This window comes from Dromaius novaehollandiae, chromosome 1, assembly GCF_036370855.1.
Source record: "Dromaius novaehollandiae isolate bDroNov1 chromosome 1, bDroNov1.hap1, whole genome shotgun sequence".
Classification (NCBI taxonomy): Eukaryota; Metazoa; Chordata; class Aves; order Casuariiformes; family Dromaiidae; genus Dromaius; species Dromaius novaehollandiae.
In genome coordinates, this window is record NC_088098.1 from 145977874 (window position 1) to 145999775 (window position 21902).

General features: G+C 36.2%; 1 protein-coding gene across 4 annotated transcripts in view; it reads left to right on the forward strand.

The window, feature by feature from the left end:
- The first annotated feature begins 954 nt into the window (after positions 1-954).
- The window catches only part of TUBGCP5 (tubulin gamma complex component 5), a 30393-nt gene continuing 9445 nt past the window's right edge, over positions 955-21902 (forward strand). For 2 of the 4 annotated variants that reach the window (XR_003259619.2, XM_026103169.2), the window contains exons 1-20: positions 955-1223; positions 4246-4299; positions 4377-4485; positions 6181-6277; positions 6871-6981; positions 7527-7606; positions 8697-8832; positions 9896-10013; positions 11404-11493; positions 12059-12152; positions 12458-12704; positions 12894-13096; positions 13809-13924; positions 15274-15542; positions 16514-16712; positions 18251-18439; positions 19461-19643; positions 19920-20004; positions 20108-20228; positions 21668-21846. Coding sequence is in view for 3 of the 4 variants with exons in the window: in XM_026103169.2 (XP_025958954.1) it covers positions 1060-1223; positions 4246-4299; positions 4377-4485; positions 6181-6277; positions 6871-6981; positions 7527-7606; positions 8697-8832; positions 9896-10013; positions 11404-11493; positions 12059-12152; positions 12458-12704; positions 12894-13096; positions 13809-13924; positions 15274-15542; positions 16514-16712; positions 18251-18439; positions 19461-19643; positions 19920-20004; positions 20108-20228; positions 21668-21846 (2844 nt within the window). In the remaining variant the exon portion in view is untranslated. Of the gene's footprint in view, positions 1224-4245; positions 4300-4376; positions 4486-6180; positions 6278-6806; positions 6982-7526; positions 7607-8696; positions 8833-9895; positions 10014-11403; positions 11494-12058; positions 12153-12457; positions 12705-12893; positions 13097-13808; positions 13925-15273; positions 15543-16513; positions 16713-18250; positions 18440-19460; positions 19644-19919; positions 20005-20107; positions 20229-21667; positions 21847-21902 lie in introns of those variants that run through there. The other 2 variants (XM_026103170.2, XM_026103171.2) reach the window with 2 other exon arrangements.

Below are 21902 nucleotides of genomic sequence, written 5' to 3' on the forward strand. Positions count from 1 at the left end.
CGCACTGGCTGCTTCTTCAGATGTGCCAATATAAACATTTTTGTAGTGAAAAGGAATAAAAGATTATTTTGTGGGCGGGGGGGGGGGGAAATTACAATTCAGTATTTGTTGGCAAAATCAAATAAGCAAGACAAAGCCTAAGAATAAGGAAAGGATATGACAACTGCAGCACAGCAGGGACTGTCACAGAAATCTATTGATAGTAACAGTATTTTCCACTGATTTGGTTGATTTCTTTGTACAGGGAAGATCACTGTCAGGGCGCTGTTACTGCCACACTGTAAAACTACACCGAGGGACCAAAGTATTTGAAGTTGCTCTGTGTCCTAACTGTGAACATTTGATGTAGAACGAGGACAAACCTGAATCAGTTTCTTACTCATCATCATGTGTAGAAGTCATGTATCTCTTACAGAATACCCACCAGCAATGTTTTATTCCACTGAGCAAAAGTAGAGGTTTAGTCAGGTAGCAGCACACCCAGCTGCTTCAGAATGGCTTAGTAGCAGCATGGCTGTTTTGTGTGGGATGGTCTTAACAAAAAGGTGAAACGCGTTTTTTTACTCAAGTACTACTGAAGGTAACAGAAGCATAGATGCTGCCACAAAAAGCACATGGCTCTAAGAAAAATGTCCAATGATAGAGCCAGCGCCTTGCCCGCACTGACTTCAGATCCTCCTCGCTATCAAGCCACGCGTTACATTTTGGCCTGCTGGAGTGAACTGCGCAATGCCGAGCCTTATTTCAGTTACTACAAAATAGCTAATTACTCATTTGGGCTGTGACATCCTGAGCGATCGCACCTTTGCAGCAGCACAACGGCCATTTCCTTGGCAGCAACTGCTCGCGGCGGCAGGGCGGGAGCGCCGCCCCTTCCCCTCACGTCACCGCAAATGGCCTCTCCCTGCCCTGCCTCTTCCCGCCGCGCGCACGCGCCCTCCCTGCAAAGGGGGGGGGGGCGCGCAGGGGAAAGGTCTCGCGAGAGGCCGTTAGGAAGCGCCGCGCGGGGCGGGCGGCGCGCGGGGCTCCCCGCCGGGCCCTTCCCCCAGCGGCGCTGCAATGGCGGCGCCGCCGCCCTCGCCGGGACCCCGGAGCCGCTTCGAGCAGGAGCAGGAGCGCGACGTCCGCGCGCTGGTCGGCCGCGTGACCGGCCTCCCGGAGCAGGAGGAGCTCGGCGGCGGCCGGTTCCAGATGGCGCTGAATTTCGCTTGGTCCCACTTCAGGTCAGCGCCCGCCGCTGCGAGGGCCCCTGCGGCGCCGCTTCCCCCCTCCCGCGCCCCGGGCCTGAGCGGGCGCCGCCGGCCGTTGTGGCTGCGCCCTGCCGGTGACGCCGCCGAGGGAAGGGGCGGCTGTGGCGCCCGGCCCCTCTCGTAGCGGCGCGGTCCGATGCGGCCTGGCCGGGCTCCGCTGCCGCCTCCTCGTCTGGCAGCGGGGAGGGCGTTTGGTGGCCGCTGGGCTGCGGCAGTGCCGGGTGTCTGGAATGGCACCGGCGACCGCTTGCAGGCCCTTAGCAGAGGCTCGGTGGCTGTTGCTCCGGCGCTTTTACACCTCAGTCTTTTTTCTCTTGATACCTAAAAAAGTGACTTTTAGCATTCTCGTTGAGTCGTCCAAAAACTTACGTCTGTAGAAGGCAAAATAAAGGAATAACCATTATACATCAGAGCAAATAAAACTCCCCCAAATCAAGATAAAGCACCTGGACATGGATACTGCTCATGTGAAAGAATATAGATCTGCAAAGATAGATGTGTTCGATGTTATTTGAGCTTGCCATAAGTACAGCCTTTATTAACCACTAATAAAATTAGAGGGATACAGTTAACATATGTTACACTATCTGAAATGCTTTTATTGGACCTGCACACACTGCTTTTCTCAGTTATCTTAATTATCATACCAAGTGTCTGCTGGCAGTTTTCACATAATCTATTTCCGGTTCTCCTTACTATCAGTTAATTGCTGCCTTTACAGAGCCTTACGCAGTTGCTTAACTTCATGCAGTGTCTAATTGATTTAAAATCAATAGTATTTATGTTTCTCATGCTGCTTAAATCCAGTTTTTAGGTGAACAGTACCATTTACTGCATTGCAGCATTGAGTGGGATTCTGAAACCTGCACCTACAATAGACTCAAATAGGACTTTTACATGAAACAATAACCAAATATTCATTGGTCAGTGGCTGGTGCGAGTCTGAGATGTGGAGAGCTGAGTGTGACCTAGAGCTGGTGTTCTGACAAGTTCAGCATTTTGCTAAATGTTGAGGGAGGCTAGTGGCTATTCATTGGGAAATTAGGAATATGGTATTGCAACTGCTATCTCTCTGTGTTTTTTGTATTTACTAGAAGTATTTTGGCTTAATGCATTATAGAATTATGTTTGCTGGTTCTGTCGCTGCATCAAAATAGTTGCTTACAATAGTAATTATCCTGAGTCTGCAGTTCGTAATGGTAGCAGGGTTTCTTGAGCTTGGTTAAATAAGCCCTGTCTTCTCTCCCCTGACTTGACACTTCTCCTCTTTCAGTGACACAGTTGCTTGTGTTGCTGTGTGCTCTTTCAAATTGGGGAACTGGTGGGTTGTTTTCTGAAAAACAAGCTGGCAGAAAAACAGAGGGGGCACAGTTTGGAGTGGGAGGACTGGGAAGAGCAAGGTGTTTTTACCAGTATTGCTGTCCAAGAAACCAGGAACTTCAGCCTGAAATCTGGTGTTTCCAACTCATGAGCCCTTAGATAACAGTAGAAATTCTCTTTCGTTTCAAGTTTGTAAAACTTGTGATTTGTAGTATTAGATTCGATGATGCTTCTGTACTGTAGTTCTCAGATTCATCTAATTCTTTCTGTGCAGTGTATTAGTTTTTTTTTTTTGATTCTCTGAGCTTGCCTAAAATATTAATTAAAATTCATTTTTTGTGTTACGGTCATTAATTAAATTATTAAACAGTACTGGGCTAAAGGAATTTCACTAATAACTTTCCTTTAGCTTAATAGTTTTCCTTTTCAATGCAGCTTTTATTTTGGTCATCTTTCTAGTCTGTTTTTATGTATCTTCCAGTTCTTGTACTTATCACCATTTTCCAGTTGAACTAATGATTTCCTATGTAAGCTAATGTGCTGAAACAGAGGAGATAAGCTGTATTTTCTTAGCCTGAATATCAGCTACCTAGTTAATGTTACATTTTATCATGCTTTCCATTTACTTTCGTCTCTTAGTTATTCTTTCCAACATTTATTCCAAAGCCTTACACACAGCTGAAGTCAGACTAATGGGTCTGTAGTTAAGCAATTTGGTTTTTTATTTCTTAAATACAGACATGTCTTTATCCTCCAATAGTGCTTATTAAAAATCTTTGCTACTTTGCTTGCAGTTTCATTTTCTAGTTCATTGCTTTGACACTGAGATGATTGCCTCTCCAAATTCAGTCTGTTGAACTTAGCTTATGCTCCCAGTTCAAATATAGTAGTTTTCTTTTTCATCTTCTGGTCATATGATTTGTATCACATTGTTCTATGCCGTTGTTGCTGGAAGCTGAGGCAGAATTCTAGGTTGACTTTGAAGGCTATGTATAGAGTATCATGAATCTTGATCTAATCCATACTGCTGTTGTATCACATTTCCAGGTTTTCCTCTATGTATAACTGAAGAACCTTCTTCCTATTCTAATTTACTTCGTAAAGTCTAACTTACCTTTCATCAGTTCTTACTTTGTCCTTACATGTACTGCTTTCTGTAATTCACCCTTCTTTATTTTATTTGGGCTCTCTTTCATTTTTCTTTCTCTCACTGTCCTTTACTATTTTTAAAGGATTTTCATTTGGCTTTAGAGGCTTTTTCATGTGAATGTTTTCTCCATGCATGTGATGCAAGTGTCAGGTAATTTTTCTGCCTTCAACAGGGATCTCTGACAAACACATTCTTGAGCTCTTCACTCCGTTTGACCTAACTGACCAGTTACTTTAATTGCTTGGTTTGCTGCTACGGTAGTTTTTGTCCATTCAGTTTAAATTGCTCATCAAATGTAACTTACGTACGTTTTCTCATCTTTAAAGTCATTTCTAGTTAATCCTCCTTGAGATAAGAGACATGGAGATTAAATTTTGTTTTTGTTAAATGATATTGCTGAATTAATCATGCATTATTAACCAGAAAACATATTACTGATAATGTTGTCATATGTAAATCAGGTTTATTTTTTTCCTCACTTAAGTTTTCTTTTCAAACATTTTCTAATACACATTTCTCACACAGGTTTCACCGGTTTCTTGATGTGAACAGTCACAAAGTAGAGAGGACAATAGATGGGTAAGTTTTATGTTCATGGATTAATAATGGATTAATTATCTTTTTTGGAGCATTTGTTGATACATTGTTTTTATTAGAATACATGAAAAATTGGTAGTTCATTCTGACCTTGGAAAAGCTGCAAGCTGGAGAAGATTAACACAAAAATTTCTGAACTCACCACTCCCAGGTGTTGAAGAAACAAAGGTATGTATGCTGTGTGGTCTTTTTTTTTTTTTTTTTTGGTAGTTCCTTTTTCCAGCGCTCTTGTGTTTGTACTGATGACATCTACAGTGACGTTGTTTTGGAAATTGCAGATGATTTTACCAGTGGGGTTTGCAGTTGCTGTTTATGTCATGGATTCTCAGGGTTCTATTCTGTAGTTTCTCCGTTTATTTCAGAGATGTGTTTCTTGTCTTTTCAGGGTTTCAGCATGCACTGTTTCATGACTTAAATTACATCTTCTCTTTGCAGAGATGCTTTATGGTCAACATTGTACAAATGTTGTAACTAGATTCCTCTCTGTTCTAAAACAATGGCTAGCTGAGCAGAAGTTCGTATTTTTTGCTTAGATTTTTTACCCTACATCAGGTGATGCATCTGGGCATTTTAGTATATTTCCAAATGGAGCACTCTTATGCTATAGTTTCATTATTGGGACTGTGTATATGTTTCATCTTTGATGCATTCTGAATCAAATCAGTGTAGGGCATTGGATGGATGGAAACAGCAAAGGTTGACTCACTTGGACGCTTTCACTATGGTTCCAGTATGGCAGTGTCATATATAATTTGACATTTGAAAACTGAAAGTTCCTGCTGTTGTGAATTATGATTTGATTGGCAGTAATGTCATTCTTTAATAGGGCTGTTTGTTCTGAGTTGTAGCCTGATTCTACTTCTCATTGAACTGATGCTTACCTTTCTTTGAATTGTTTTTAGTTTTCCTTTAATTTGTTGCTGGAAACCCAAGAACCCTCAGTGGCTTTTATATCCTGTGTTGTTATACTGTACTGCAGAGACTTGTGAATAAATAGGTTTAGTTGTGCTTGTTTTGAGAGTTAAGTAAAATAAACCCCCTCAAAACCCCAAAGCAAGCACTTTATACTTGAATGTTGCAAATATCCTAAGAATTGAAACAGCCTTTTTCCTTTGAAAATGCAACAGGAGTGTAGTCTTTCACATTTGATATAAAAGGTACATTTAGGTTTTAGCAATGACATGTAACTTGTAAAGACTGACTATCTGAGTTTTATGACTGGTAAGTGAAACTTTAGCTCATGTGTGATGCTGTCAAAAACCTCCTGGTTTTCTGTGACAAACTCTTGTAGAATCAGTAGTATTGAACAGGAACATTATATTGACAAATACATACTCAGTGAACTATATGCTGCAGAAAGTCAGAATCAGGTTGAAGAAAGATGTTACTTCAATAAGAAATTGTTTTCCTCTAAGCAGATACTAGGAAACAGATCATGACACCAATCTCTGCAGCATACCAATCTTGGTAACAGTATTGTAGCCAGATTGAAGGCCTTTGTTTCATAGCTGCATTAGTGCAATATCAGAGTTAAAAATGCATCTTTATCCCTTGTTCCCTGGTGACTTTTCACCTCCACCATACTTCTGGGTTCCTTTTATCTCTTCCATATCCTCTTATTATCAGCTCAGAAAGAGGCAGCTTATGCTGTGGCTGATTTTGAAGTATTTGAATATTGATTGGCTAGTGAGCAGGCCTAAGGAAACAGGTAACATCTGATCTGGTGTTGAAGATTTTTTTCTTAGTTTGAGACTGAGGAATGGGAGTTAATGCTGAGCATTCCTACATATAATAGGCTTCATTTGTTCCTAACTAAAATCTTCTAAGCCACTTACTAACTTGCTTCTTTTTTGTGCTTTAAAGACAGATACACACTATTCCATACTATCCCTTCTGTTGTGTTTATCTGATTCTCCATCCAACACCAACTATGTGGAAAAACCAAGAGACAAAGAAGTGGGTAAGTCTGCAAGATTTTTGTGTTGCAAATAACAGATACAATCAGTTAACACAATCTGATAAGAAAGACATTTTTTCCTCTCAGTTTTATTATCTCCTTCATTTCAGAGTGCTTTATTGATTCTGCTGTATGATTTATATACTTAAAACACCCTGCAAATCTTTCGTAGTCCCATTTCTGTTACATCAGCTAATGAAGTTTTCTGGCCAACAAAGTTTCTTGATAATGCTTTTTGACTTGGACTGCTATCAGTTACTAAAATTCTTTACCTGTTCTGCAGCACTTATAAGCTGAAAGACAAGTGGTTTCTATCCTCAGCAGCTATCCTGCACCTCAGTAGGGGGTCTGTTGAAACAGCTCTAGTAATGTAAACTGCTGTTCCATATGTAGTCAGGAAAGGTCAACCTTAGAAGGCTTCCAGAGGGAGGTCCCACTTGCCTAATTTAGAAAGGAGGACTGTTTCATTCAGTGCCTAAAAACTAGGCTTGTGCTTAAGTCTGAGTGGATGCCATCCCCCATTTGTTTACAGTGTTGTATCATAGACTGAAAGAAGAATATTTCAGACTAACCTAAAGAAAATCTTGCATCTTAAGATTCCTTTTTGAATGATCTCTGCACATTCCCTCGGCGGTGTTTTGAATGCACTTTCAGCCCCTTCCAGGAATGTGAATATGAAGAGGTTATCTCAAACACCACTAATTACAGTTGAGTAAACTTCATGTTTAAGATATAATATATTGTAAGTTTGATTGTTATTTTGAAGTATTACACATAGCATCATGGATGTGTGGTGTCTTTTCTGGAGAATAAGCCAATTCTTGCTTTGTTTTGTTTACAGTCCAGTATCCTTATGCATATGTAAATTTTATGTTTAGAATGTTTCTGCTGAGCTAAATGGGACTACTCATAAGTAATATGTTGCATCCTTGCATGTTTTTCCAGTATCGAAGCCTTGGATAGTATAGCATAATACAGATTAATATGCCGATGACTCACTACATTGCATATTTTGAATGTATAAGCAACAAAACTGAAAAATAATAAAGAATATACAGTCACCATTTACATTTCATGTGCAAAGTTTATAACTTTGTTAAAAGAACAATGGCATAATCTTAAGTGGAAGAGAATGCCTGTTATTGTAAAGATGTAGAGTACCAAGATATTTCTAGCTTTGGAAATGTCTTTAGAGGAAAATGAAATCAGAGTTAAATGAGACTCAGCATTTTTGTATTTATACTCCTCTTAGAAAAGGAAGAAGAATTTGATTGGGGAAAGTATTTGATGGAAGGAGAAGAAATTTACTTCGGCCCTGGCATAGATACACCAGTAAGTAATTTCTTAAGGTGAAAGAAAATAACTGTCTACGCTAGTTTGGAGCATGTTACAGACCTGGCTGAGTTTCCCTGGTTTGTATACTCTGTTTTGTTCATCCTCCCAGGATTCCCTCATATGTTGCTTACTTCCTTACTTAATACCATGAAAGACATACAGACCCACATGGGAATAATAATACAAAATGCTTTTGTTCTTTGCCATGCTCTAACTTGACAAAGTTTTGTGGCTAAACTGGCTTCTTCTGCTGACCCCTGCCTGCTCCTAATCAGAATTTCCTGTATTTCTGTGATCGTTTCCAATTCTCTCGTTTGTCCGCTTGAACACACTTCCACTCCCAAGTTCTAATTCACTTGAAAAGTTTGGAGGAAAAAAAATGTTTTCCTTTGGCAGATGGTATACTGCTCTAACCTCTCTCCTACTTAATAGCCGAATGATAAGATTACTGATTGTTGTCCTTTGTCTAAAAGAATGTGACAGATTTTTAGCATCAAAGTAGGGTGCATAATGACAAAAGGAGATTAAGAAGACAACACGTTTCCAAGTAACAATTTCACTGTATCAGCTAAAGTTAATAGAATGTATGTAGATTTCCCAGATCATCCTCACAGATGACTCCGAAAACTTTGCAAAACAAATAAATTAGCAGCCTGTTAATATTGTGAAAAGTTATCAGTATGGCAGTATGTAAGGAGTAGTGGAAGCTCAGGAGTTTAAATTATATTTTTGAACCTCAGAAGGAGAAACTGTATTGAAGACTTTGAACAGCACACCGATATCATCAGAACTTCATATATGATGTGAATATGTGCTTTTGAAATATGTTTTAAAAATTCAGTAGCTTGTGCTGTATGCTACGCCTAAATCCAGTTGTGCTAGATCCATTGCTCTTGCTCCAAAAACTTTCAATTTTAATGTTTTACTTAATTTAAACCAGTTCAGTCCGTGGTAGACGGTAATGTTAGTCTTAATTTTGTGAAATGCCTTTTCAGTGGAAGAAACACTCAGCTTCTCAGTCAGTAAGAACTGAATATAGATCTGTTACATTACATTGAGACATACTGAGTTTTATTGCATTTCATAGGATTGGTCTGAAGAAAGTGAAGAAGAGGAAGACACTCAGCCTTTGAGCAGGGAGGACTCAGGTATCCAAGTAGACAGGACACCTTTAGAAGACCAAGATCCAAACAAGAAAACAGTACCTAATGTTTCCTGGAAAGGTTAGCATTTTTGTCTGAGAGTTTGCAAGAGCTGTCATTTTTTAATGTAATAATTGTATATGCTCAATTTTTAGCAATCTAATGGTGCTTTATTTATTATTTTTAGTGAGGTGTTATGTTCTTAGACCTATAGTTATGGTTTAAGTACGTGCCTTACTGTTCACTACTGCTTGTTTAATTTTTAGCAGTAAGAAAGCAGTAAAACAGAAGGCTCGGTGTGATTTCTGTTGACGTAAATGGAGAACACTTCTGTTTATTTCTGGAAACAAACTTCTGTGGCGAAAGCGTGCATGGATATTCCAAAACAGGAATAAAAACATATTCAGTAAATGTAACATAGTTGTATGGATTTCTTTATCATTAAATATTAGAATGCTGAAATAAAATTGAGTGATGAGAAACAGTTGAACAAGTTCTGCATATGAAAAATTTTTGAAAAAATGCTTTTATATAATTAAAACACTAGTGGCTTACGTCTGAATAGCTTCAGACAGTGTTAACTAGCTGCATTTTTTTTATAGAATAATATAGGGTAAAAGATAGCTGGTATAAGAAGACAGCATGATGTGGATATATGGTACAAGAATCAGCTATCTAACTGGGATTAGGTAAAATTTTCTTGGTAATCATATTTAAAGAAAATTTGTGTTAATGGACCGAGCGCATAGTAGAAAGTGACATGTTGACAAAGTCAGTGGTATTTGGCAATTTATTTTTTAAGTCACCTTTATTTTTGTGTATATTGTTTGAGAATTTCCTGAAATAGAAGCACATTCACAGAGGAAGAATTGAAATCTAAATATGTCTCCAAGTTGTGTGTTTTTTTTTTTTAAGTACTTAAGAAACCTTTAGAATATGGGGGCATTTACATGTAAATTAATTTGTTTGTGATGTTATCATACATGTGAGTGCAATAAAGTGTAAATAGTTGTAAATTGTGATTTATTTGAAAGATCTGTACTTCTGCAGTTGAGTGGATAGGCTCATTAATAACTTCTTCCTGTGTTTTATGAACATTTCCTAAATAAATAAAAGTATCTCAGTTACTATCACGTTTTGACAGTCGGTGAACCTGATGCCCGCAGTTGGCTGGAACAGCATGTAGTTCCTCAGTACTGGACAGGGAGAGCTCCTCGCTTTTCACATAGTCTGCACCTGCATTCCAACCTAGCTGCAGTCTGGTAAGAAAACAAGATCACTTACGCATTCTTATCAGCATTATATAATGCTAAATAATGACTTTATTGACTGTCTTTAATACTGTGTTGTAAAGCTATTATAGTTATTACTGGTTTAGTAAAAACAGAATTTAGAGTTAAATGGGTACAAATGAAAAAGATTAGGAAGCAAGAGTTGTTTCTTTTATTAACAGCTGCTTTTTAAAATGGTTTTTATTATGTTAGGGAGAGGGAGAAGGAAAGAGAGAGATTTCCTTGTTTCGAGAAGCAAATCTTTCTCAATGTTGAATTTTGTTTAAGTTAACTCTTCTGAAGGTCTCTGAGGAACTAATGTAGATGGGTTGTAAGTAGTCCTGAAAATAAAGAATTTCCTAAAACTTAACTTTCTGTTTGCTTGTTGGTATTTCCCGTATGAAGTTAGAATTAAACACAGATTTTATGTGGGGAAAGTACATACATAAGTACTTCATCACAATCCTCTGTGGTGCTGGAAGGAAAATGAGAAGAAAGTTTAATGAAAAAACTTATGTCTGTTTCTTTGTTTCCCCCACCTCCCCCTTCCAAAACTCTGAAGTATCAGTACTGTACTAATACAGTTCATGAGATTTGTATTTGGTTCCTTAATTTAATTCATTTCCTAATGAAGGATTAAGTCTGTTTTAGAGTCAGATAGTTACCTAGCTAGTTATGAACCAAAATTTACAGGAAACATTTGGAAATCAGTAATAAATAAAGCTATACTGTTCCTGTTGTGAGTTCCATCTTAGTTAGCAGATATATGGTGTAACCGATAGTACTTAATTTGGATTGTTTGAATTTTAAATGTGGTAATACAACTGTTGCCACTGATGATATTAAGAAGTCAAAATACTACAAATGCACATAATCACTCTATACTTTGCTAAAATATGAAAAATACTGTGGAAGGTTTACAAAGAATTGAGCAACACAGCATCATGAGGAAGAGTTTCCATTCCTTGGGCAAACTTTTGGGATAAGGTATGAATTTGCTGATATTAGTTAGGCAAATTCATATTTTATTTTTAAGTTTAATATTCTGAACAGAAAGAGTAACTGTACTTTTTCACAGTATTGAATATGAAATACTAAATAATCAAGGGTCAAGGAATTAAAACCAAATTCAGTACTTCAGTATTTGCTGTTTAACTGCTTGTCAAGTTGTGTAAGACTAAATGAAATCTGAATGCTTTTTCCATACTATTTTGCTTAACAATACAAACACAAACTCTGCTCTTGTTTATATTTTTCAAATACCCCCTTGATCCGTTAGAGCTACCCAGGTGTAAGTAGAGGAAAACTGAGCCTTAAGATACATGCAAGTGAGTCAGCTGTGGTTTTAACTATTAAATTGTGTTCATTTTCTTTTTCTGAGGGACCACCACTTGTACGCCAGTAATCCTTTATATGTGCCGGAAGAAAGAACGCTAGTCACGGAAACTCAGGTTATACGGGAAACTCTTTGGTAAGCAGAAATGTCGAAAAAGCTTGCATTTTACCTTTTATTTTAGTATCCTCACTCAAGGAGGTAATAGAAAAGAGATTTTTCATTGAAGTCATATTTGAGGAACTAGTTATTATTGAGCTTTCTTTAGTTTGCACTGTTGTTGATAATAAAGATGCTGCTAATGTGTGTTTAATTGTTCAGGTTCACGGAGAAGAATATAGTTTACTGCCTCTTGCATGTATTGATTCTTCAGGTCCCACTGTTAAGAACAACCAGTTTGTTCTTATATTGCCCCTATGGATTTTTAACAAGTGTGCAATTTTGAAAAGTAGTTTTGGATCATCCTACATTTTGAAATTATCTCAACTGAAAAGGAACTTTAGGGGATGTTTGCCCGCTGCCCGTGTTTTATTGTTCTTGTTCTGGCAACAGCTTACAGTACCAATAGCATCGTAGTTGGTCATCTTTTATTTGAAGAAAATAAACATTTAGGCAAACAAGAGCTAATTCTTCTATTAATTATAAAATTACGATGAGTCCATTAAGGAAAAATAAAATATTACTCCTTTTGTTTCTCTTCCAGGTTACTGTCAGGAGTGAAAAAACTTTTTATATTTCAACTGAATGATGGAAAAGTGGCTGTGCGGAATGATATTATTGTAACTCATTTAACCCATGTAAGTTGTTTGGTGAATCTCAGCTGAATGTGTCTGCCATCAGAAAGACGTAATCTTTTGCGAATAGGAAATTAAACTACTTGTAGAAAAACAATATTTCTGTAATTCTTCTTAAGTTGATGGAAACACCTTTGATTTAATAAAACTGAATGGGCTATTCCTGTATGTGGGAATATAAGTAAGTGATAGATACAGCAAAATTTTATTTTAAGTTCAAAGAAAATAAAAATATTTTGTGATTTTATTTTCAGGTTTTACAAAATAAACATTTTCATTAGATGATTCTAAATTTTTTTTTTTTCTAGAATTGCCTAAGATCTGTTTTGGAGCAGATAGCAGCATATGGTCAAGTTGTATTTAGACTACAGAAGTTTATTGATGAAGTGATGGGACACAGCCCAGAAAACATAATGCATGCAACTGTTTCTACTCCAAAGAAAACTACTGAAGCCCCATTCAGAACCTACCAAGCTTTTATGTGGGCGTTGTACAAATATTTCATTAGCTTTAAAGAAGAACTTACTGAAATTGAAAAATGCATAATCAACAAAGGTATAGTGCAAGGGAAATTTTGCAAGAGGGAGGCATATAAATTTTTACAAGAGGGAAGCATGCAAGACATTACACAAATTTTGAAACTGTGAAAGATGCTATGCTACATTTTAAAAATTCATGAACAACATTGCCAATTTTTTTTTCCTGTTAGATGTTATCTTTATGTAATTTTTGTCTTTTTTCCAGATAAAACAGTCACACTTTCTATAGTAATAGACAAGTTGTCTCCCCGACTGGCACAGCTGAAGGTACTCCACAAAGTCTTCAGCACAGGAGTAGCAGAAGTGCCACCTGACACCAGAAATGTTGTACGAGCATCTCATCTGCTTAATACTCTCTACAAAGCTATTCTTGAATATGACAGTGTTGGAGAAGCATCCGAGCAAACGGTAGGGGAAATCAAGTCTTCTTTAATAGAGCACACACTAGAATACTCGATGAGTAAAATTTCTCTATGATATGGTGACTGAGTACACTAGCCTTCTGCTAGTCGATTGAAGATTGAGAACAAATTTGATTGCCATAAATGAATTACTGTATTTTGATATGAGTTATTTGTACCTGAACTTAACCGGGATAAAATCAGATTTGCAAGGAGATCAGCAGCAGGTGTTAGGAGGGGGGGAGCATCTGTGGAGAATCAAGAGGCTAGAAGGCTGTTATGAAAGAGAAAGCTTTTAAATAACTCTTGTGCAGGAGTGCATAGTTCAATTAATGCTGAAATGTACTTTTGTTTTTACAGTTACCTGTTGATTATACTAGTAAAAATATAGTAAACGTCATCTTGTCCTCCTGTTTTTCGGTTTTCTACATTATGGAATCCCAGAATGTTCTATGACTAACAGTTTCTGCTTAAGAGATGTAAGAGTGAAAATAAGGAATGTTGCTACTTGGGATTTATTGCAATGAAAAAAGTAATAAAGGGAAAAGTGCACAATGTGTGCTGTAATTTCTAGTTCAACATTTTATCTTTAAAAAATCTTTAAGTATAGTTAGTACATCTTATAAATTATTTTCGCACAATTAACAGATTAGGCTTTGCTGTATTTCATCTAATACTTAAAAAAAAACAGCCACTTTTTTTTTTTTTTTTAAATTCAGGTGTCCCTTCTGTTCTCTCTCTGGGTTGAAACTGTGAGGCCATATTTACAGACAGTGGATGAGTGGATAGTCCATGGTAATTTGTTTGATCCTGCAAAGGAATTTATCATTCAGAGGTAGGAGCAGTGATACTGGACAAATAAAATGCAATGCAAGTGTGAGCATAACAGTTACTGCAGAACCTAGGGAAGTAAATAATGACAGTGAAAGTAGGATTTCATGTTCGTTGTTTTATTTAAGTAGAATTAATTTCTTAATCATTTTCTTAAGACTTGTCTCAGCCTGTTAGGGAAATTGCATTAGATACTGAGCCCTATTGAGTATTTTTTTGGAATAGAAATCAGTTGTTTGTAACTTTCCTATCTATGATATTAAATCGACAATCCGACTCTGTGTGTGCTGACTTTTTTTTTAAGCTGTTAATTTTTTTAAAATCAAGCTTCGAAAAATTCTAACATTTACTTTTCATTTATTTTACTAATCTGTAGTTGATATCAATCAAATGCTGTTTAGAATTTAAATACTGCTTCAGGCTTAGAGTACAAGTTAATAAAGTGTCTTGGATTACATGCACATTTCCTAAATATTTCTTGTCTGTTAACTTCTCTTCTTGTATCTTACGTTTTGCTGGTTGCTTTTTTGGCAGTTTGAAATGGAAAGTTAGATTAGTTAGATAGTTGTTAGATTTTTGTCTCATATTACAAATTAGAGTTTTTCCCCCCATCTGCAATTGAACATGCATTTGTTAAGACATGTAAAAGTGAGCAGGTGGTAAGAGAATCTCTCTAATACCATTGTAATAAATCCTTAATTACTGAGATCTTTATCATACTTGTATCCTACTTAATTTTTCTTTCCTTGGTTCTATAGTTGTGTTTTCCGTACGGCTAACAGGTGTGATATCAGCTTGTATTTATAATTGAGCTTAATTTTAATTATCTAATTTTGGTTACTTTCCATCTAACTTCAAAGACCAAACTATGTGTCTGATAGAAACAGCACAAAAGAGCAAAGTGAATTAAGAATTAAATTTTCACCTAATCTAGAAATTTTCTGCTTTCTTAGTAGTCTTCAGTGTGGTTTAGATTTACTAAATAAATCTAAGTCAATCACTAATCACACTTGTCATTTTGTTATTAAGGATGAATAGCCCTATGCGTGATTAACTTCCTGCATAAAGTTAATTTTATTGATCTGTTTGTCCTTTTTGGGGGGTTTGCTTGGATATAAAATTGTCGTATCTACTGTGAGCTGATTCTTTATCCTGCTAAAACTACCCACCATTCTGGAGATGTCTAGATAGTTTGATATGTGAATGAGCTTATTTTATATAATTTTGAAAGTGCTTTTCGATTAGTATAAATGAAAGGCAGAGTATAGGAAAAAGGATGATTTATATCATCTAGTAAGAAAGATTCATCTTTCAAAAATAAAAATATTTAATGGCTTTCTTATTTCTTTGTAGAAACAAAAATGTTCCAGTTAATCACAGAGATTTTTGGTATGCTACCTACACATTATATAGTGTGTCAGAAAAGACAGAGAATGAAGAGAAGATGAGTGACAATGCCAGTGCCAGTTCTGGCAGTGATCAGGCCCCTTCAAGCAGGCAACATACTATGGTCTCTTTTCTGAAACCGGTTCTAAAGCAAATCATCATGGCTGGAAAATCCATGCAGTTGTTGAAGAATCTTCAATGCAAGGATGGTTCTCCTCAGCAAGCTGCATCAAGAGGTGAAATGTCAGTCTGTATAATACCAGTCCTTAGCGTACCTAACAGTGCAGACATATTTTATTTATTAATATTTCCATGTTTTTAGAATAATATACTCTCCTAGTTACACTTTAGGAGTATGGTTTGTAACTTCACACCTGATTGAAAATAGTTACTTTTCCAATGCAAACAAGTGACATGAACAAAGTGAATAAAGATTGAATATTTACTTCAGTTTTTATTGGTCTGATTTGTTAAGTTGTTCTTAAACTTTGTTTCATTATGCTTGCAAAACATTTTCCATTTGTTATGAGACAAAAAAACCAATTTATATGTTCCAAGCATAACACCTTTGGTTTTAATAAGTAGCTGTTTTCCACTAATAAGTGATTGAATAATTTCAAGACAGCATGTTGGACTGCTAAAGAAAGCTTACTGTTAATTAGATGAAAAATCTTGACATTTTTATAAATATGAATATTTAGAGTATTTATCGTGAACGATAGTAAAACATAGAACAGCCTGATTATTCTGTTTTTTCATAGGAGACAAATTTTTTGCTTTTGCTGTTTCTTTATGTTTAGAAATAGAGTAGTTTGAATTACTTTGGAATCTCTCTAGGCTTGTTTCCTCATTTGGTTTGAGAATATGATCTATTCTAGTGAAAACTGCAGGACTGTTTCAGGTGTGAATAATTAATTGCCTTTGCACCTGAAGGAGAAAATTTTCTAATATTTTCTGAAATATTTTATATTTCAGACAGCTATTCAGCAATGCATTTGAACATATGCCTGTTTTTAAGCACTGGACTACCCGTACTGGTTTAACAGTGCTTCATTTATGTACTTGAGTACTTTACTAAACAGTGGTCTAAATGTAATCTGTTAAAACATACCAAGTCAGTGTTAGATTGTACAGTTCTTACTGTTACAGTTCAAATTATGCTTTTTCTTGAAACAAATCTTACCATGAAATGTCTTACTCAATTCAGATGCTGAAAGAAAGAGTTTGTATACGCTATTCTTGGAATCTGTGCAATCTCGCCTGCGGCATGGGGAAGAATCTGTTCCAGATATTATTACAGAACAACAGGCTACAAAACAGAGCCTGATAAAGATGCAGTCTATAGCAGAAAGACACTTAGAACTGGATGATGTCCATGACCCACTGCTGGCTATTAATTTTGCCAGGTAAATGAATACCCACTAAATGAACGATCTTACTACTGTGTTGTGGAAAGCAATATTCTGCTTGGTGACGTTCGGTAGACCCAATTTTAGTTGCTGCTGCTTAAAACAAGCAAGCACAGAATAAAGAGCCGCACTGATAATCAGTGACAAAAGCTGAGTAAACACTGCCCTTGTGCTAATTAAAAAGAAAAGTTAAAAACAGTAAAGAAGTTTTTGCAGATTGCTGCTAGCAGCGTCCTTTAGTGTAGAAAATGGAATGGTCTTTATCATAATGGATTTTTATCAAATAAACAAAATGTGTTTTAATAGTGAATGCTGTTGTAAAATTCAAACTTTTTAATGTGCTTGTATGGGATTGTATACAATGTCTTTGATTTATACCAAGCATGTTATTTGAAAAATGCAGCTTCGATTGTGCTCTAAAAGCCTTCCAGAATTCATGTTAATTGCATAAAGATTCTTCATTCTTCATAATGCAGGAAGGCCGTTGTAGAGGTTATAAATGTTTTGAGAATTAGCAGGAAAGGTTGTAAATCTAAAAATCTTACTTAGTTACAAATAACAAATAGTTGCTTTTTTTTTCCATGAATACCTATTTGGGATCTAAGACTTTTCATTTTTTTCAAGGATATTGGTGATCTAATAGTGCCTTTTGGCTTACAGTTGTAGTTAAAGGCTTTTATTGTAAAGGTTAAACTCTATACAATTGAAGTCAGAATGTTTTTCCTCAGTTATGTCTAAATGCACCATTTGTTACGAAGAAATTGTAATTAATAGTAGGTAAGACTACTTCCCTTTTTGGTTGAGACCATCCTATTTGTTAAAGTTGATAGCGTGATTAATTCAATGACAGACTCATTCAGTCTGTCAAGGCAATACCTGCTATGAAGTGGTAAAAAATGGGTCTGCTCTTAAAATGGATTAAACTACTGAGTAGCTTTTTGCAAGTTATAATAATTTGATCCTTCCTGTGACTAAATAATTAGGCTTACCAAATGTGGAATGTCCACAGATACTCTCTTCCCAAGGTATAATATTAGAGATAATATATGAATCCATATTTAAGGTGCCTCAAATTCTACTTTCTCAATCTTTTTGCCTTTTTTCTTTAGCTTTACTTTTTCTTGTTCTGAGAAGTTCATCTCACCAGTGTTTTGTTGATGCGCAATATAGTTTTAAAAGATCTTATGAGAAAGGGTTTATTTATTAAGCTGTATAGTGTTTGAGCTTGGTATTATTTTTCAGAATTATTCCTTGAGCAACTGGGTGATTACAATATGTCATTCTTTTCAGTATTCTTATGCTTGGGTCATACAAAAGCAGTGTGAATGATCACTTAATAGACTTGTTATGTTGTGAAACTAACAACTAATGAATTGAGTGCTATAGTTATGAAGCAGCTGTTCTTACTTCTGCAACATATTTTTTAGAGCAGAAGATCCAAGTTTGATTAAAAGCTCTGAAGATATGACATCTTTCTTTTATGTGTTGTATGAATTAAATGCCTTCTCCACTAAGTAATGTGTTTTATTTTGAAGATTATATTTGGAACAAAGTGACTTTCATGAGAAGTTTACTGGTGGGGACGTCTGTGTGGATAGATCCTCGGAATCAGTGACCTGCCAGACTTTTGAACTGACATTAAGGTCTTGCCTTTATCCTCACATAGACAAGCAATACTTGGAATGTTGTGGTAATCTAATGCAAACTTTAAAGAAGGATTATAGGTAAGAAATTAACTGGGATTTTCCTTTAAAAAATAATTACCAGTGGTATGCCATGTAATAAAAGCAGGAATTTTCTTTTAAAAATGTTATTAAAAAGCTTCAAAGTGTGTTGTGTTTCTACACCAACTTGATAATCAACAGCAAAAATGTTGAAGGAAAAGGGGAAAATAACATAGAATCCTGTGGGAAACCTCTCTGTCCAGGTTAAATCAGGAGTAAAGCTATAATCTATTTTCAGTGGACGTCCAATAGGAGAATTGTTTCAGACAGTATTTTTAATAGCCTTGTCATTCGAAACTTCAAGAGAAATTTTAGGAAGTCAGAATTATTTATTTGAGATGAGATTTGATTATGATACTATAAAATGTATAATACACAAAACAGTATTATCAGGTATTTTTGTAGTACACAGAGTAAAATGGCCCATTCTTTTTACCTTTTAGGTTGTCATAAAGTCACCATGCTTTTAATCTGCAGGGAGTACTAGTGTTCTCCAGTGCCACATTATATAAGAACTACACATACTTGGTATATCTGTATTCATGGTTCTTGTGACAGATGAGGAGGTAGTTTTCTTCCTACTTCATCAGAGGAAGAATCAATATTGTTTTCTGGGGCTCCATATTAAAGTCCTTCCTTACACAGATCTTTCCCTGAAGTTACATCTCTTTTCCTAAGTTCTGTTTAGAGAGAGGGACAGGATTTTTCACTTCTAAGCTATTTTTGTGAAATGCCCAACCCAGGAGATGGCTGAATCCCATAAGTAGTTCTGTTGAAGTTAGTGGGGCTACTTAGGCTTACAGCAATACATGGGCTGATTATTTTGTTTTATCTGAACATATGTGGAGGCTACCTGAAGGATAAACAAAGGATTCAAGGTAGACTTCATTAAGTCTAGTGTGTTCAGATGAATTCTTGTAATGAAGAACCTTCTTAAGGTTTTGTTTTTATAAAAGTTGTATTTGATTCCAGTTGTATGATGAAGATTGAGGAAATGTCTATATTTTTGTCCCCCATTTAGGCTAGTAGAATACTTGCAGGCAATGAGAAACTTTTTCTTACTTGAGGCTGGAGATACTATGTATGATTTCTATACATCCATTTTTGACAAAATTAGAGAAAAAGAAACTTGGCAGAACGTTGCTTTCTTAAATGTTCAACTTCAAGAAGCAGTTGGGCAACGCTATCCAGAGGATAGTTCAAGGTAAAATACAAAATCCTGCAAAATACAATAAAGTTACTGTTTCCTTCACAGCTAGCTCTATTAATGTACTTATATAGTGCAATACTAATTCTTGCATATTCATTACAAGAATCTGTTTTAATGAAGTTTTGAATCACTGTCATCTTTTTCTATCCTCCTCTATCAGATTAAATCTGCCAGTTGATATTTCACAATGAGAAATTAAAAATCTTTAAGAAGGTAACCACTAATTTAAAACAGAGTATCACCGATAAAAGCCCTTGTTTCTTTACATAGGTTGTCTATATCATTTGAAAATGTTGATACAGCGAAGAAGAAACTCCCTGTTCACACCTTAGATGGTCTGACATTGAGTTATAAGGTAGGGTGTAATTACAAGTTACTGCGTTGTTTTAGAACAGATTTGAAATGTTTTATTAAACCTACTTAGCTTTTCTGTCCTGATTATCCTCTCTCTTTCTTAGGTTCCTTGGCCTGTGGACATAGTTATAAGCTTAGAATGCCAAAAAATTTACAATCAAGTTTTTCTGCTCTTACTACAGATAAAGTGGGCCAAGTATAGCCTAGATGTTTTACGATTTGATGGTAAGAAACTGCTTGAATGACAGATATTATAAAATCTTGGTTTGTAGTCTAAGGATATATATAGTCTGCTGATTTCTACAGTAAGTAGTATATAGAACAGTTAGGATTCTGACTTGTTTTGTAAAATAGATCTCCGTCTCTATTAGCTTTCAAAATCAGATATGTTACGCAGGGCATTTCTTTGGTATCTCTTTAACCTCAAGAACAACACTGTTGCAGATGAGTGAGGAGTGATGTGCTTCACTTGTAGGAGAGAATCAGCGATATGTTTTATTGCAGTAAGATAGTGATTTAACAGAGTTCAATTGTAAATAAGACAATGATTTAATGAGGGTTGATGGCAAGGTTCACTCAGTTATTTATTGCGTGAAGGACAGGGTCAGACGAAAGTGTCAAGGAGACCCTCCCGTTGAGTCAACGAGGTTCAGAATGGACCTCCTTTGCTTTCCAAACTCCTCAGAGGAGTCTGTGTGCAGCTGGATCCAGTCTCAGTCACAGACTTGGTCAGTGGTTTAGATCTAAAGGGTTATGTGCACAATCAATCAGAGATACAACTTAGCAGAGTTCCACAAAGTTTTGCAAAGTTACAGGATGCTATTAATCACTTACCGAGGATCTGTCGCGGGTAAGGAATCTCTCAACCTCGAAGAGTAACCTTGAGAGGCATCCCTGCTCAAGAGGAGGTTCTGCTGCCATGCAGGAGAACTGAATGGGCTCTGGGCTTCCCCTGTTTATGGGGGGGTGGGGGGAGATGATTGACTCACAGTCATATTTGCATACTAGATGGGTTTTAGTTGGCACGTGCTCAATTAGCCCCTGCCTATGTGCTGTTTATGGAGAGGTCACATTGGGGGAGATGCAAGAGCACATGGTGGGGAGAGGGGGAGAAGCACACCATCACAAACACGGTTTATTCATGATTTTACAAGAATATTTTGAAAACAAGCTAAGAAAACAGTTTAAAAATATGCTCCAGTTGAGATCAAAACATTAAGATACATCATTTGGAATATGTACTTTAAGTCACAATTTAAATATTTGGGGATTCTAGAAAAAGATCTCATAGTATCTCCGTTCACTGGTTTGATACTTATACTGTTCCTCTTCCATATAAAATCAATATGGACACTTCAAGTGCTAAAACATAAATTAGGAAGTAGCTTCATTTTAATGTAGGTTTTTTATCCTTTCACATAATTTTTAGCTCTTATATAGGATTTCCTATTCAAGTATTTATCAAATTGCATTGTACATACATTGTCAAACTATTTCAGTATATTATTGTTATATCTCAGTAAATCATCTGAATTAATAAACTGATGTAAGCTTTTTCTTTTGTGCAGAATAATAAGAAATAACTGATTTCAAATTTAAGTAATGCTTTCACTACATTTTTTCATATATACTTAATTTTAAAATCTTTTCTCTTTCTTTTTTAGAGCTACTCTGTGCTGCGGAAAACCCACAGGTTAAGGAAGGAACTTTATTAGAACAAGGAACACTTCCTCTGTTTGGACCGCAAGCAGAATGTATAAAACAACAAATACATCGCATGTTCCTCTTAAGAGTGAAACTTATGCATTTTGTTAACAGCCTGCACAACTATATCATGACAAGGGTTTGTCTTATGACATAATTTCATTTATGTTAAGAATGTGTAGCCATAGATGCAAT